This window comes from Quercus suber, unplaced genomic scaffold (assembly GCF_002906115.3).
Source record: "Quercus suber isolate HL8 unplaced genomic scaffold, Cork oak 2.0 scaffold_173, whole genome shotgun sequence".
NCBI classification, from domain to species: Eukaryota; Viridiplantae; Streptophyta; class Magnoliopsida; order Fagales; family Fagaceae; genus Quercus; species Quercus suber.
The window spans coordinates 1,087,971-1,105,702 of NW_027069633.1; the positions used below are offsets into that span (position 1 = coordinate 1,087,971).

General features: G+C 35.8%; 2 protein-coding genes across 2 annotated transcripts; both read left to right on the forward strand.

Moving 5' to 3' along the window:
- The first annotated feature begins 944 nt into the window (after positions 1 to 944).
- Positions 945 to 2,747, forward strand: LOC112033921 (probable (S)-N-methylcoclaurine 3'-hydroxylase isozyme 2). The gene is made up of 2 exons (XM_024066698.2): positions 945 to 1,922; positions 2,013 to 2,747. Exons 1-2 carry the CDS (start codon positions 1,035 to 1,037, stop codon positions 2,616 to 2,618), a joined length of 1,494 nt encoding a protein of 497 aa, XP_023922466.1. The 5' UTR covers positions 945 to 1,034; the 3' UTR covers positions 2,619 to 2,747.
- A 1,748-nt stretch (positions 2,748 to 4,495) lies between these two features.
- On the forward strand, positions 4,496 to 7,993 carry LOC112033956 (probable (S)-N-methylcoclaurine 3'-hydroxylase isozyme 2). Its single transcript, XM_024066741.2, has 2 exons — positions 4,496 to 5,485; positions 7,211 to 7,993. The coding sequence occupies exons 1-2, from the start codon at positions 4,589 to 4,591 to the stop codon at positions 7,814 to 7,816; spliced, it is 1,503 nt and encodes a 500-aa protein (XP_023922509.1). The 5' UTR covers positions 4,496 to 4,588; the 3' UTR covers positions 7,817 to 7,993.
- The last annotated feature ends 9,739 nt before the right edge of the window (positions 7,994 to 17,732 follow it).

Consider the following 17,732-nt stretch of genomic DNA (forward strand, 5'->3'; position numbering starts at 1 on the left):
TGATTGAACGGAAAAGTTTTAAAACACATGTATTAAAACCCTTTTGGATATTCTTTTATTGTTCTAGAATCTCAGTTTTGTTAAGTGTAAGAGTGTATTCGAATAAATTGTTGCAAAACAATGTTTTGAATTTAAAATGAGTGTTTGTAAAAGTACTATGAAGACTTTTAAGTTTTAAAAACTTGCTTTTAAACTCTCAAAATGTTTAACCAAATGGATCCTAAGTCACTTGTGGAGGAACTGCTATTAAATTTGGAGGAAAGCTTGTTGGAGTATGTGTGCTTCAAACCCTTAACCTTTGCTTTGTGTCCAACATTGGTTAGGAAAAAATATTGCTATAAGTTTATAAGCCTTTGCATATCTTAAGTGGTAAGTTGGGATACAGTGGGCTATAGGTGTTGGCTTGGGCTTAAACTTTGGTTTGTTATATCTCTCTTGGGCCTCCTTCATTTTTCCATTTGTTTCCGTTTAGCCCAATTCGGGGCAGCCCATGTCCTTTGCTACCACTCACACTATTTACATTAGTCCTTCTTCATCTTCTCTAGTCGTCTCCCTTCCATGTTTGTTATGGTTTTTCTGCATAGAAATTTCAGCTTCAATGTGGCACGAATCAACCATTATTTTATAGTTTGTGAGATCTTTTTAACTTTATCTATTTATTTTTGCCATTGCTAATTTTTTAGGGTTTATATTGTTGAGTCAAAATTTGTTTATTTAGCCATATTTTTCAACAAAGCTCACCTACAAAATCATTTCTTTAATAGTTTCATAGTATGCACCTAAACCTAAGGGCTAAGAATGACATGATCACTGTCCAACAACCATCGAGAATTAAAAAAAAGCACAAGTGGTTTCTTCCATTGACTATTATAGTTTTAACTTACAAATTAAATCAACTAGTTGTTAAAGATGCTTTCAAATTCCGAATAAGTTAAGAACAGATTATAATAAACAAAATGATCAACTGCTCCTACCATCTTTTAAGTTGAGCTGTATGTCAGTTCATCCTAAATCACAATCTGCTTCACAAATTCATGGATCAAGCAAGAGAATTCAATTTCTTATCCCCTTTCTTTCTCCTTCTTCTTCCACTTCTTTTTTTCATCTTCAAGCACATCAGTTCTTTATCTTCAAAAAGGCTACCTCTTCCACCAGGGCCAAAACCATGGCCTATCATAGGCAACATTCTCCAAATGGGAAAAATGCCTCACCTTTCAATGACCCACTTTGCACAGGTTCATGGTCCTCTCATTTCTCTAAGGCTTGGCACTCAACTCCTTGTTGTTGGATCTTCTCCCACAGCTGCAACTGAAATTCTCAAGACCCATGATCGTTTACTCTCAGCTCGATATGTTCCACAAGTCACTCCCTATGATGACTCTTTCCGTGATGGTAATTCGCTTGTTTGGGCCAGTGGATGCAAGGACAAATGGAAGTTTTTAAGGGCCTTATGCCGGACTGAGTTATTCTCAGCCAAAGCAATAGAGTCACAGGCCATTTTGAGAGAGCAGAAAGTAGGTGAAATGGTGGATTACTTGGGGAGCAAGGAAGGAAAGATAGTCCATATTGGAGAAATCGTCTTTACCACTATTGTCAACACATTGACCAACCTTTTTTTCTCAAAGGACTTAGTTGATTGGGAAAATCAAGAGGAGGCTAGTGGACTGAAGGGGATGATTAGGAGGATTATGGAGTCGGCAACCACTCCAAATATTGCTGACTTTTATCCCATATTTGCAGGGTTGGATCTTCAAGGTTTAAGAAAAAATGCCTTCAAGTCTCTTAAGGAAATGTATGGTGTGTGGGAAATTCTAATCAAGGAAAGAAGAGAAAGCCAGGGTTATGGTGTTGAAAAACTTGATTTCTTGAATGTTTTCCTTGCAAATGGGTTCACTGATGATCAAATCAATACATTAGTTGCTGTAAGCAAACTAGTCTATTTTCTTTTCATACAGTTTTCAAATTTTTTATATGAATATGCACCAATTTAAAGCTTTAAACTTTATTTGCAGGAGTTGTTCACTGCAGGGACAGACACTACTACCTCAACAGTTGAATGGGCAATGGCTGAGTTGCTCAAGAATAAAGAAGCCATGAAGAAACTTCAGGAAGAGCTAAATAAAGAAATCAATACAGGATCAATAAAAGAATCTCATACTTCCCAACTCCCATATTTGCAGGCTTGTGTTAAGGAAACACTAAGACTACACCCACCTGCCCCATTCCTTCTTCCTCACAAAGCTCTTGAAACTTGTGAGGTTATGAATTACACAATCCCAAAGAATTCTCAGGTGTTTGTGAATGTTTGGGCAATTGGACGTGATCCCACAATCTGGGAAGATCATTTATCCTTTAAACCAGATAGGTTCCTAAGCTCAAATTTGGACTTCAAAGGCCACGATTATGAGTTTTTACCCTTTGGTGCAGGAAGGAGAATTTGCCCTGGCCTACCCATGGCCACTAAGCAAGTTCAATTGGTTTTAGCCTCTTTGGTCCATTGCTTTGATTGGTCTCTTCCAAATGGTGAAAATCCTACAAATTTGGATATGGCTGAGAAGTTTGGCATAACATTGCAGAAGGAACAACCTTTACTACTTATCCCAAAACAGAAACTGTAAAATTTAGACAGGCTGCTTTTTATTTTAATGTTGGTTTTGTTATCCATCACTTGTGTAATTGTTTTTTCACCACCTTTATTTTTCAATTTTATGTAATCAGACAATAAATTTATAGTGATTGCACCCTCAGCAAGCGGTTGGTGATGTCTTTAGGAACAAGAAAGAATCTCCTATACCTAAGTACCTTCGATTATTTTAGAGAAAAATTATTTCAATTTTTACTATTATTATTTTAAAGTTAAAGGCACAGGAAGGTAGGGTTCAAACTAATGAGCCAATGACATTAAATTAAATAATATTTCTGTTCCAGTAAACAAAGAAAAAAAAAGAAAAAAAGAAAAAACCATGGCCCAATTTAATTTGTTCATGAGTCAGTTTATTAGTAGAAAATAAACTAATAGAGACACCATTTAATCCAAACGTATAAGTTTATTAATTTGAGCCCAGCAATGTCATAGACTCATATTAATCACTAACTCTTATCATTATTTTTTTATGTGAGATTTTGCTCACATATATATGCCCAACACTATATTAAAAAAAAAAAAAAAAACTGAAATCTTCTATTTGCACTATGGTAGCTTTCTCATGAAATCAAAGGACACTTTAATAAGGAAGTAGTAATTCAGACATTTCTCCTAAATTTATTTACATTTTGCATTTTCATGAAAGACGTTAGTTTGTTTGTTTGTTTTTTCTATAAGTTGTCTCAAATTTTTATTAAGTTACTTATAGAGTTTCTACTTTGATTTGGTGTGGGGAAAAAAATCATTCCTTGTAAAATAATTACAGCAATGTGTTATGATGATGGAAGAGGCCCTCCCAAACTTAGGTGATCTTATTTTTCATTCTTATGATGGTATCTCAGGTTACAGAGACTGAAAGTGAAGAGTAAATACATTACACATAAGGAAGTTTCTTTATAAATGTTTGATATAACATCTTGGGTCATCAATAAAGTACTTTATATTTGGCCGGGGCAATGTTGGTTCTACACAGCCAACATCATGAATCATGATCATATTTTAAAAATGGATAAATGGGCTGGCTCAGGGTCAGGCTCAATTAAGTGATATTAGACTATTAGTCGTGATTGAAACTTTTCACTATCCAATCGATGTTCTCCACTTACAAATTTACAATAAGTGTGGATGTGAGTGGCGGCTCTAAGAATTATTTTTAGGGTGTTTACTAAAAAATTTAAATTATACAAAATTTAATAAAAATATAATTTGAATATATTAATGTCGCAAAAAAATACACAAATACATGAAATATTACAATTTTTTGTATTAACAAAGAGAATAAGAAAAAAAATAGACTAATAAAAGCTAAAGTGCAAATTGAAAATGCTAATATGAGAATAATAAAGTGATAACAATAATTTCATAACAAATCTTATGCAACAAGTTATTAGCATGTTATGGGTGGGTAAAACATGTCAATATTGAACCCAAATTAGAATTAGTAATAGCTTACCATATAAAATTTATTGTGAAAATGTTGTAGATGTAACATTATTCTTATATTTATTGAACTCAAATTCTTATGAGTCTCAAGTAAAAGTATTCAACATTTTTATTAGGGTGGTTAAAATAGATTAATCTAGTGTATAATATATTTTTTTGAAGTATATATATATACAATATTTTTAAGTTAAGGTAGTCCCAGAACATATTAATTTAAAAATAAATTTTTATATAATTTTTTTTTTTTTTGCATATATAATTTTTTTTTTTTGACAAGTGAGGGTAAAACCTCACATACAAAGTAGTCCCAGAACATATTAATTTAAAAATAAATTTTTATATAATTTTTTTTTTTTTTGCATATATAATTTTTTTTTTTTGACAAGTGAGGGTAAAACCTCACATACAAGTAGAGCCGCCAGTGGGGATGTGATGCAGCAAAGAGCACGGTTAAAACAGATTTTCTCAATCACAATACAGCTTTAGTGTCTCACAGAAATTATGGATCAAAAGGATATACCAGTGTGGAAGACTGACATGATCTTCTTCCTTCTCCTCCTCCTTCCAATACCTCTCTTCTTTCGTTACATCAAGCATGTATTCTCTAAAAATCCACCACTCCCACCAGGTCCATTTTCATGGCCTATTATAGGGAACATTCACCAAATGGGAAGGGAGCTCCATTCCATATTAGCCAACTTAGCTAGAGTTCATGGTTCCCTTATGTCGCTGCGGCTCGGCACCCAAACTATTATAGTTGCATCATCTCCAGCAGCTGCAAGAGAAATTCTTAAGACTCGTGACAAAACTTTGTCAGGCAGGCCGCTTTCACATGCCACTCCAGTCATAAACCCAACACTCAACAACTTCTCAATTGGATTTGCTAACGAGTGCAATGATCATTGGAGGCGCCTGAGGGCTATTTGTAAAGCTGGACTTTTTTCAGCCAAAGCATTGGAATCTAAAAAGATGTCAAGAGAGAAGAAGGTGATGGAGTTGGTAGGCTTCTTGGGTTCTAAGGAAGGTGAGGTTGTGAATCTTGGAGAGGTAGTTTATATTACTGTTACTAATATCTTGAGTAATGCATTATTTTCAGTAGACTTCTTAGATTTTGAAGGTCAAGGTATTGGAAAAGAATTAAGGAAACTTTTAACGGAAGATGCAGAATTGGGTATTACTGTAAATTTATCAGATTTGTATCCAATATTGAGTGGATTAGATTTTCAAGGTATAAGAAAGAAAAGTAAGGAAATACTTGGAAAACTTGTTACTATTTGGGAGGATATTATCAAAGAAAGGCGGAAACAAGGAAGAGTGATCATTTCAGATCAAAGCGATTTCTTAGATGCTTTGATTAAAGATGGTTATACTAATGATCAAATTAATCAATTGATTGTGGTAAGTCTTCTTTCTCTCTCTCTCTCTCTTACAGATGCATATATGATAAGTTGCATTTAGCTATAATCAATGTAACTCTAAGTTTAGATGTTTGAATAATCAAAAATTTACACAATCCTTAGTTTACTTTCTAGAAGTTTGATATGCTTTATCATCAACTTTAGTAACAGAACTGTGATTTGTTCTTGAAGCATTTTGCATTTGTTATTTAGTAAATTTTCCTTTTGGTGTGTTATTTGTTTGGGGTCTGGCTCCCCTCCCGTTTAGAATCCTCATGTTTTCTCCAGTTTTTGTCTAGATGACTGACACGTGGCAAATGACACATCCAAACGTTAAAAAAACACCACGTCAACTACGAATTTTCTCTCAATTTTTGTGTCTTTCATTCTCTCTTTCTTTTCTTCTCTCTCTTTGCCCCTCTCTTCAACATCGCCTGAGAATCAAAGGCCCCAAGATCATAACTCTCTGGAAAAAAGGGGTAAAAGCAAGACAATAGATGAGGAAATCAAAGAAGAATAAATGATCTTTCTGCCAAAAGCCAAGGAAGCTCTATTGTGCAAGGTGGGTGTGCAGGACCTGCAGGTTATTGTCCTCCTTTTTTAGAGCCATTTTCATTTTACTTGTGAAACCATCATCTATCTCGATCTTATTTTTAATTTCTTTTTTTTTTGTTTTATCTTCTTCTTATTTTTTCTTCTTTTTTCCATTGTTTTGAGCAGTTGTTTGGCCGCATAATTTACTGTATATTTCTTGTTGATTTGGGCTTATTGAAGACCCAACACGTTATCACCGAATGGCCAAATCTATTCGACATCAAAAACTTCAATTGATTTTTACCCCTCCACGGTTTTCTTTTCTCAGGTTCAGTTGTATATTTAAGATGGAAAGGAAAGCAAACTTGGCTTTTGTCAACCAAAAAATAAAAAATTAGACTTGGGTTTTCTCTTAGCTTTCAGAATTCACTTTTTCCCAAGTTCTGATCTTGATGCCTCTGATGTTCAGGTGGCGGTGATGATTTTGGAGAGATAGCTAGGAAAAGCCAGCAAAAAGGAACGAAAGAGACAGTGAAAGACCCAAAAATTGAGAGAAAATTCATAGTTGACGTGGTGTTTTTTTAACCTTTGGATGTGTCATTTGCCACGTGTCAGTCATCTAGGAAAAAATTGGAGAAAACAGGAGGATTCTAAACGGGAGGGGAGCCGGACCCGTTTGTTTGCATGTCTTTAGGGTGGTTAAAAACAAGATACGGAAATAGTATATTTTAGTTGGTAGGTTATTGTTTTTCATATTTCAAATTATGAGTAAAAAAGAAATAATATGGGCATAGAGTTCAAGACAAAGAGAAATTGCTATTATTGGTTTTTCTTTATCATGTATTTAACTTTTGCTACTTTTAGGTGATTTCTTTTCTCTCTCTCCAAGTTATCTCCTTTATATGCTACATCAGGCTTTCATAGATTGTAAGAAATATCCAACAAGTGCAAGTGAAATAAGAGGCAAGAGTGGTGTGTAACAAAGTAATACTTCTCTTTTACTAAGAACCATTTCATGTATCATGTCATGAATGTGATGATACTTATTACAAAGTATTTGATTAGATACCTTCTTCCCAAGTGTTAAATTTATTATTCTAACAAAATTTCTACAGCGAGGAAATCTCAAGACCTCATATGCATTTTTATAACTTTAATGTGTTGAATAACCTTTATTTCTCTCTTTGTATAGGAGCTACTTATAGCTGGTACCGACACTAGTATCATTGCAATTGAGTGGGGAGTGGCGAATTTAATGAAAAATCAAGATGCCATGCATAAACTTCGTGATGAACTTGATCGTGAAATTGGCACTGATATTGTGAAAGAATCGCATTTAGCCCATCTTCCCTACCTACAAGCTTGTGTCAATGAGACACTGAGATTGCACCCACCAGGACCACTACTTCTTCCTCATCGTGCCTTACAAACATGCCAAGTGATGGGCTACACAGTTCCTAAAGACTCTCAAGTTTTGGTTAACATCTGGGCAATTGGTCGAGACTCCATGATTTGGAATGATTCATTGAGCTTCAAACCTGAGCGGTTTCTTGACTCAAGTTTGGATTCTAAGGGAAATAATTTTGAATATATACCTTTTAGTGCGGGAAGGAGAATTTGCCCTGGACAATCTTTGGCAACTATGCAAGTTCCATTTATTTTGGCATCATTGATTCACTCATTTGACTGGTTTCTTCCAGGTAATATGAATTCAACTGAGCTAGACATGAATGAGAAGTTCACCATAACATTGCGGAAGAAGCAACCCCTACAACTTATTCCTAAAGGAAGAAAATAGTTGTGTATCATTTCTTGTTTCTTGTTATTAGTTATTAAGACAATAGTTTGTGCAAGTAGCGTTTCTTGTGAAATTGTGTTTTCAAAGCACAATTTCAACTAGAGTGTGTACAATAATGTATAACTTAGTGTGTGTAATAATAATTAGCGTTAAAAATTTGTGCATACAAAATAATAAGGTGTGATCTAATTAAAGGCCCTATAGGGAGCTTAAGTGTAAACTAAAGATCGAGTTGGTCAAGTAAATATCTATCAAACCCACCACCTGCCCGAACACCTAGAATTTTCAAACATTTAATCTTGATTTTTCCTAACCCTTTCTTTTGAAACTGATTGCCACCCTTTTATTTGAAGACTAATTAGGTGTCTGATCGGTTCTAATTAGGAGAGAATGCATTCCATTCTCATTTAAACATACTTTCCATTAGGAGGAAAACTCATTTCTTTAATTAAGTACCCGTTTGGATTCCATGTCCAGCGTCCATGTTTAGTGTTTTGTCTTTTTTTATTTTATTTTTTTTGACCAGTGTCTCTTGCACTGTTCATGAGATATGAATAGTGCATTAAGACAAATGAATAGTATTTGGAGGAGTGAACAGTAACCCAAAAATTATTATTTTTATTGTTTTCAATAATAAGTTTTCAGTTTTCAGCAAAATATACGGTATCCAAACACACCCTAAATGTATGTGAAAAATCAAATTATAATTTTATAATTATATAGTTCTTTACATCCATACTTTTATAAACTTCTAAAACTACTAGAGAATATAAATCACATTCCTCTACGTTCTTTTATGATTTACTTTTCCAAGCCTATTTTGTTTTGAGAGATTATAAACAAAAGGGAATTTGTTTAAAGAAGACCAAAACTTTCTGAATTTATAATTGCAATTGTTTAGAGTTTGATTGGTTTAATCCAATAGAACTTGTTTGATTGCTTTAATCAAATAGAAGTAAAAGTGTAAAACCCTGAGCAATTTATTGGGTATACAAGTGTGAGTGAAGTTCTATATTGAATAAAAATGAGAATAATGAGTAGTTAATATAATATAATTGAGCACATACCCATTAGGGCTTAGGCCTTTTGGGTTAAAGTGTGTCTCTATATGTTATATTAATTATTCAAAGAAGTTCCCAAAGGTGTATATTTCCCCAACAAAGTAGTATCAGAGCTAAGGTTAGAGTAGAAACAATGGCTGGAGAAGAAGGCAAGGCTTTAGAAATTGAAAATTTTGATGGAACAGACTTTGGATATTGGAGGGTGATCCCTCTTTTGGGGGAAAAAACTTGATACCATGAAGGATGAAAAATGGAACTTTCTTGATAGACAGGTATTGGGAGTTATTCGATTAACTTTATCAAGATCAGTTGCGCATAATGTTGTGAAAGAAAAGACCAACAGTGGTATCAGAGCTTGGTTGATTTAGTGGATGACTTTTTTGTGTGAATTAAGATGGAAAAGGAGATTTCTTTGATTAAAGTGGAGCTATTCCAAAAGGAAAAGAAGACTACTTGATTACAGCGGAACTATCTCAAGAGGAAAGAAGATAGTTGAAGACAATTGATGGAATTTGAGTCAAGGTGGAGATTGTTGGGAAATTGTCTCAAATTCCAATTTGACTTGAAAAGTCAATTAGGTTTCCTAGTTGAAGAAGGAAAAAATTAATTTAGGTTTTTTTTTTTTGGTTGTTGTTGTTGTGGAAGGAAAAACTATTTTTTGGTGTGGAAGGAAAGTATAATCCTTGTTAAAGATGTAATGTATTTCTAGTTCAAGAGGGAATAGGAAAAGAGTCTTATAAATAGACAATGCTACAAAGAATTTGATGGCTTTAGCTTTGGCTTTGGCTTTGGCCCAAGGGTCCTTCCGATGGGGAGAGGGAAAATAAAGCATGAAACCAAGAGAGAAAAAAAAAAGGATTTTTGCTTGGGAGGAACGCAAGAAGGAGGAGAGAGTAAAGGGTTGCCGTCATCAAGAAGATAGCCAAGAAAGAGAGAGCAAAGGGTTGCCGCTTTCAAGAAGATAGCCAAGAAGGAAAAAGTAAGGTATTGCCGCCTTCGAGAAGACACAAAGAGAGTATGTGTGAGAGTAAAGAAAAATAAGAGAGTTTTTTTATTTAACCGTGAGACATACACATGAATTATTTTAATTAATCTGATAATAGTAAAATTGATTCGGAGTTTGTCCTGTGATTTTTCCCTTCAAAGAGAAAGGGTTTTCCACGTAAATTTTATGTTCATTGTTATTTTGGATTGCTAATATTGTTGATAATATTATTTGAAACCCAACAAGTGGTATCAGAACCCATGGTGGTGTAGGGCAAAGTTGGTAAAGGTTATCGAGATTCATTTTACAGGGGGAGCAAGAATAGGGTATGTGTACTTGAAACCCTTTTGCAAATGGAGCAAGGTCCATTTCACAGTTGTGGGGATAGTATATTGCACCAAGAAAGCCCATAAAACCCACACAAATGATCTTGAAAAAGGCCCAACAAAGGATGAGGTGTGAATAGTGCTAGACAATAATGAGGTGCAAGGTTCCTATGGAGAATAAAATGACATGCGAGATTGACATGTGGAGGCCTATGAATGATGCACTAGTGAAGGAAAAAGTCAATTAGGCAAGGGAGAGCAAGTAAGACTTATTCATGGCCCACAGAGAGGTTTTAAAACCCATAAAGAGGTAGAGACTCACACGTGAGGGGGAGATTGGGTATACATGTGTGAGTGAAGTCCCACATTGAATAAAGATAAGAATAATGAGTAGTTAATATAACGTAATTAAGCACATACCCATTGGGGGTTAGGTTTTTTGGGTTAAAGTGTGTCTCTATATGTTATATTAATTACTCAAAGAAGCTTCCCAAGATGTTTATCCCCCCAACAGAATTGTCTTAACATCATCAACTATAAATCTCCCCTTCGTGTAACACTGTTCCCAGTGTTGATCAAAGAAATAAGAACTGGGTTCCAATATTCTACAACCATTGAATTAAAACCAACTACTCTACAGAACTGAAGTGAACACAAGAAACACATTTTACAGGCAATCAACATCAATTTGTATTAATTTTTGGTCCTTTTTAGATAGTATTAGGGGTATTATAAATTATATTATACAATAAGTCATTAGTCTTATAAGTTATAACACGATAAGTTTTCGTCTAAAGTGCAAAATCCACCCATTAGGGCTTAGGTCTTTTGGGTTAAAGTGTGTCTCTATATGTTATATTAATTACTCAAAGAAGCTTCCCAAGATGTTTATCTCCCCAACACAATTGTCTTAACATCATCAACTATAAATCTCCCCTTCGTGTGACACTGTTCCCAGTGTTGATCAAAGAAATAAGAACTGGTTCCAATATTCTACAGCCATTGAATTAAAACCAACTACTCTACAGAACTGAAGTGAACACAAGAAACACATTTTACAGGCAATCAACATCAATTTGTATTAATTTTTGGTCCTTTTTAGATAGTATTAGGGATATTATAAATTTTATTATACAATAAATCATTAGTCTTATAAGTTATAACACGATAAGTTTCGGCTAAAGTGCAAAATCCACCCTTTAAGTTTTTTCATAATTCATTTCAATTCTCTAACTTTGCTTTTATTTATTTCCATCATCTAAGTTTCAGATTTATTCAGGCATTTCCATCAATTTTTTTTAAAAAAAATCTGAAAAATATTTTTCAATCATCAATTGAATTTTTTTAATTTAAAAAATTTGAAGAAAAATTTGGAAAATTAACCACAACATATAAACAAGAAAAGTTAGAGAACTAAAATGAACGAAAGTATAGTTAGAGGACTGAAATGAATTTTGATGAAACATAAAGGGTAAGTTTTGCAATTTAACCAAAGTTTTTTTTATTTGATAATTTATAAAATGATAAGTTTTAAATATTAGATAAAAAGAGAAATATCAAATCTACTAATATACCACGCATGCGCGCACACATACACACACACGTGTGTGTAGGAAAGTTGCTAATAATTTTATTATAATAAAAAATTTACAGATTAATGTGACAGTGAATATAATTGAAATTACATTAATAAATAACAACATAATTAATAAATTTATTAATTGCTTTCTTAAGTTTATTTGTAAGGTCATATTAACTAGTACTCTTAAGGCAATTGTTAATAAACTATATATTTTAGAAATCTTTTGATACCACTTTTATGGGAAATAGAAAAAGCTGTCAAACTGTTAATTGTTTTTTTTTTCTTTTCCCATAAAATCTTTTCTAAAATGATTTCCTAAGAAATGTCCTTAGGGTATCTGTTAACTTTTCGCTTATTTGTATTAGTTAGAACCATTATGTGTAGTTTCTTTTTCAAGAGTGAATGTTTTTCCGATTAGTCTTATCTGATATATTTTTTTTTTTTTTAAAGATTAAACTTCAACCCTTATCCTCCATACTTCACAAGTAATTAAATGCTTGTGAAGTGACCATCGTATCAATGGTGTGCGGTGGTCTATCTTGATATACTTAATTCAACACCTCTCATACCTTATCAAATTTAAAATTTTGAATCCAAATCCACTCGTATCTATTTAGAAATTTTAAAATTTGTTCGGTGGGATCAATAAATTAACCTACACTTATTGCCATCCTTACGTCTCAAATTCATCCATTTTTGACAAATTAAGCTAGACGACAAGGTTTGTTTAAAAAATTGTATCATGCTGCTTGTTGTTTTCTGTTTACAAATCCAGTGCTTGGATTTTATGTTTTTTTTTTTGGAAAAAGAAATCTCAAGGAAGGTCATCAACAGCACTAAAAATAAACAAATAATAAAAAAGAACATGATAAAGACATTCAAAAAATATTCTCAGCTCTGTGATTAAAAAAACAGGGAGTGGAAAGCAAGATGCAAGTTGAGCCATGTAATGATAATTGCTCGAGCAATGATTTCACATTCTCGATGTGCACATTCCATGTATACTCAGACAACCATTTACAAAGTGTGGGCATTAGGTATTACATATTTCAAATTGAAGTGTATATGAGGCATACACATTAGGAGTATGAGACAATAATTTGCTTAATTTCTCAGCGCCAATCCTTTGTCCATTTCACATAATAAGGGCACTATTCCATAGTCCTACAGAATTGGTGACACTTGCTTCACTGTTTCTTCATTGAGCAACACCGAACACACAAATTTTTTTTATAATAGTTGACTTGACAACTTTTTATTAGTTTTCATATGGATCCATGTGACATTATTATTATTATTATTATTTTTCACTAACAATACATAATACTTCTGATTTCCTTCTTGTAAATACTATAAGGGGAGAGAAGATCATAGTTTTGATTCTTTGGAACTATGGTTTTGTCGGCTGAGTAGACAGTCTCAACAAAAAGAGTAGATGAGGGCACCGCTTTTGTCATCACAGCTCTGCTACATGCATAGAAAATGTCACACTGAGCAGTGTAATGGGTTTTTGTTTTTGTTTTTGTTTTTTTTTTTTTCAAAAAGAAATCTCAAATATGGTTATCGACAACACTAAAAATAAATATAAAATAAAGCACATAATAAAGGTACTAAAAACAATATTCTTAGCTTTTAAATAAATAAAAAAAAGGAGTTGATCAGTGGAATAAAAGGACGCTTTTTCTATAATAAAAAAAGAAAAAGAAAAAAGACAAGTTGAGCCATGAATTGATAAATGATAATTAAGGAGATACGTTTTCTTCAAGGAGATACGTTTTTATTTTTATTTTGATTTTTTATATTTTTGGATAAATAAGATAAGCTTTATGAAATCTAACTCATTAAATTAATTAATAAGCAGATATAATACCCAAAGAGACAGTATATTATTTGGATTGAAGAAAGCTTTTATTGTATAGAATATGCTCTTATAGAATATTGATGTAATTTTTTTTTTTTCGTTCAATTTTATGAAATTTCAGTTTCTTATCAAGAAGAAAAAAGAGATGAACCAATAAAAAGGCCAAAACAGATATTTTTAGAAAAACAAAGTATAGTTTAATTAGAATTTATTTAAAGAATACTAAGGGTATGTTTGGTAACTGTTTTTTCCCTTATTTTATGTTTTCAAAAACAAATTTTTATTTTTGAGACTAAAAAACTTGTTTGATAACCCAAAATTGACAGAAAACAAAAACTGTTTTCAAAACTCAATTTGTGAAGGAAACTGAAAACATGCAAAAATTGTTTTCAGTTTCTAAATTTCAAAAGTAAATGAAAATATGCATTTAATTTAATGAATCTGTCTCATTTAATGAGTTAGCATTAGAGTTCAAATCCTAGTAACAAAATATTTTAGTATTTTCTATTTTTTTCTTCAAAAAATTATTGTAGGGACTCAGTTTGGATTGACCCTGAGTATGAATGGGTTTTCAGCCAAATCAAGCCCAAACAATAAATTTATAGAGAGTGGGTTAAAGGCTTAGATGCTGGCCGTCGATCACCATGCATGAACTTTCTTTTATAAAAATATACTTAGAGTTTCTTTACAAATGGGGGGATGCTCCTCGGCCCGTGGCCGAGGAGACCCTTTTCTTCTCTCTTTTTTCCCCCACACTCTCTACTTTACTTGCTTTTCTTATATAGTCTTCATCTTCCTATCTCCTTCTTCCATCTGTTGATCATCCATTCGCCTCCCTTCTGGCCATCTGTCCCATCAGAGGCTTTACCGGTACTCAAGTGGTCCACTCTGATCAATGTTGCCCTGCTAAGGGGTTATATCCCCATTAATGCGGCCAAAGGGGTTAGGTGAATGCATTAAATGCGAATGTGACAGTTTTCTCTGGGCTTGTCCCCTCCAAAAGTGATCCTTAGTATGCTGAGGACGAAGAGGTCCTTGGCTTGGATCAGAAAAAGAGGCTTTGTCTGACTTAGCCTTGGCTGGTCAGTCCTCCTCGGCGTTGGCCTTGGGCCTACTATGCGGTGGGCTGTGGTTATCAGGCCCACGGGCCCTACAATAGCCCCTCAAAACCCTGCTGCACGTTCCCTCGGACGGGGAGGAGGGTTTTGATACCTGCGGGCTCTCTAGACGAGTCGCCCCACTTCGGTTCGTGTTAATGTTGGCGACTTTTTGACTGCTCAATGCGCGTTTTTAGCGTTTCAAGACTCAATGGGTGCCCACATTAAATTTTTACGGCACCACGTTTCCCACTTTCAACGGTATAATCTCTTGCTTTTATGAACAAGCAGTTACATTTGGGGAACCTAAGGGGGAGTATAAGTACCTGTTTTAAATCGCCTGGTTTCATTATTTTCGCGCTTACAACCATTGATGCGTATGATCTAAGTCTAGTTCAACTTGCACTCTTCCTGAAGAGAATCGCCATACTTCTGTAAGTCTTCTTTCTCTAGCGACCCCAAATTTCCTTGATTTTACTCTTCATTTTCTTCTTTTAGAACTTTTAGTCATCTTTGGGGAATGGATAAGTTTAAGAAGTTGGTTGAGTCCGACGAGATGATGAACAAATTCATCGTCGACTATGGAATACCCAATAATGTGAGTTTGAAATACTGTGAAGAAGGGGAGTGGTACCTTAAGAGGAGAGAGGGTGAAGTTGTGATCCCAATATTCGCTTTTGTAGAAGGGGGGATGAGAATCCCTATGAGGCCGGTGACCCTCAATTATCTTAGGCATTTCTGCCTGTTTCCTACCCAGTGTGCCGCGAATGTGTTTAGGGTATTAGGGTGCGTAGATATCTTGAATGAGAAAATGGGGCTGAGACTAACTCACCACGATGTGAACTGGTGTTATAACCTTCATCACCTGAGGGGTAAGACGTATTATATGAAGACAAGGGACGATAGGATTCGTCTCATCTAGTGTCTTCCTGATTCCAATAGGGGGTTGACTCAAGATTTTCTTATAGTGTTGGGAGAGTGGCACAATGGCTTTCATTGCCCAACAGTAGAGGGGGAGCCAGGTAGGACATCCGAAGTAGGAGACAATTTAGGTTTCAGTATTTTCAAGTTTTATAACTGTATATTTGATTTGGTTGATTAACCATAAGAGTTTCACTTTTCTTGCCACAGATCCGCACGCCTTTGCACGTCACTTCCACCTGGTTAACAAAGCGGATTTGGAGACCGTTCTTAGGTCGGACCTTTTCCTAAACGAAACCGATAACCAGGTCAGAGCTGCTCATCACATCCTCGGATGCGACCCAGCTCAGAAATCATTCCCAGTCTCGAAGCACGTAATTAGAGCTCGTGACCCTCGGCTTACGCAGATCACCGTGGTGGAAGACGGTTTTGCATTTACTGAGGGGTCTTATATACCTGAAGGCATTCCGCTAGCAGGTCCCTTCTCATCCCAGCAAGTAACGGTGGCCGAGGAAGGACTATCTAAGAAGGCAAGGGAGGTGGTTGAACTGAGTTCTTCTGAGGACGAATATAGCGTGTTCAACCTAGCTGATCAGTCCGAGGATCCCTCTGGTGATCTAGGAGACCCTCATTTGTCCAAAGCCGATCTCCAATCCCTAAGAGTTGGTACTCAAGCTGAGATGGGTCTAAAGAGACAGCCCCAAACCAATCTTCTTGACTTGCTCGAAGGTGGTTCCAAGAAGGGTGTACCAGAGGAGTCGCAGCCCCAGCCCCAGCCCCCAGCACCTCCGCCCTAGATTTTAACTGTGCAAACTAGGTCGTCTTCTGATCTCACAGTAACAGACCCTCCTACCGAGTCTCATGACTCGAAAAGGAAAAGACTTTCCAAGGGTAAGGAGCCAATGGATGGGAGCAAATCCCATTCTCCGCCCGAGGAGGGTAGGTTTCGCAGGCCTCTGAAGCAACTGAAGCTTGGTGATCAACGGAAGAGTAAGAAGGCCAGCCAGCAGTCCGAGGTTCAGCCCTGGCTGCCCGCTACCATGCTCCATGATCAGCCCCTGATGGATAATGCGTCGATGCGGGAATCTTAAGGAACCGAGGGGGCTCTTGTAGCCGAGGCCCTGGAGAAATCTCTTCTTCTTCCCACTGACATGGCCGAGCTAAGAAATATGACTAGGGTAGAGGTTGTCCTCGACCTTAAGAAGTATCTAGGAATGGTGGGTCCTTTGGCACCTATTCACCTTATTCTAAGTTTGCCACTTAGTATCTTTCTTTCTCTTTACGGAGTTACTTGTTTTTATTGGCATGCTATCCAGGCCCTTTTCAGGTTAGGCGAGGAGGTCGATGACCATAGCAATGCCTTAGCGCAAGAGCGTGACAAGTTCTTGGAGGCTGCCAATACTCTTAAGAGATCTGAGGCTGACCTAAAAAAGGCAATCGAAGATCTGGCAGAAATGACGAAGGCCAGGGATACTGCTGTCTCTGACCTAGTCGTGGCCAGGAAGCAGGCTAAGGATCAAACTAATCGCTTGCAAGATGTTGAGGGTCAATTACAAACTGTCAAAGAGAACATTACCTATATGAAGGAAAATTTGACCAAGGCAATCCATGAAAAAGGTGTTGCCGAGTATGCCAGGGACGAGGCTGTGAGAGCCAAAGACGAGGCGGTATTTGCAAAAATAGACGCTGAGCGCTCTGTGGAGAAGGCAGAGGAGGATGCTTTCGCAGATGGGATGGCTAAGACTGAAGCCACCCTTCGGGCTCAGGTTCCTGCAGTGTGCAGGTATTACTGTTCTCAAACTTGGCATGAAGCCCTCAACCAAGCAGGGGTTGATGCCTCATCTGATCTTAGAAGGGAGGACAGGGTATATTACCCTATTGCCATTCGCGAGGTTGCACTAGCTGCTCCCGAGGAGGGATCCTCATTACCAACGGTTGAGAGTCACGATAAGACCGCCGAGGATGCACCATTAACTGATCAACCATCCGAGGAGGTTGGGCCCCAGAGAGCGTTGGGGGAAGTTGCAACCGCGGGTCAGGGAATACCACAAAACGTAGCAAGTCCTCCAGCGGACCTTTCGAA

Coding starts and splice junctions, on each gene's coding strand:
- LOC112033956 (XM_024066741.2), top strand. CDS start 4,589: ATGGATCAAAAGGATATACCAGTGTGGAAGACTGACATGATCTTCTTC. Junction 5,486..7,210: donor AAATTAATCAATTGATTGTG/GTAAGTCTTCTT, acceptor CTCTTTGTATAG/GAGCTACTTATAGCTGGTAC.
- LOC112033921 (XM_024066698.2), top strand. CDS start 1,035: ATGGATCAAGCAAGAGAATTCAATTTCTTATCCCCTTTCTTTCTCCTT. Junction 1,923..2,012: donor AAATCAATACATTAGTTGCT/GTAAGCAAACTA, acceptor CTTTATTTGCAG/GAGTTGTTCACTGCAGGGAC.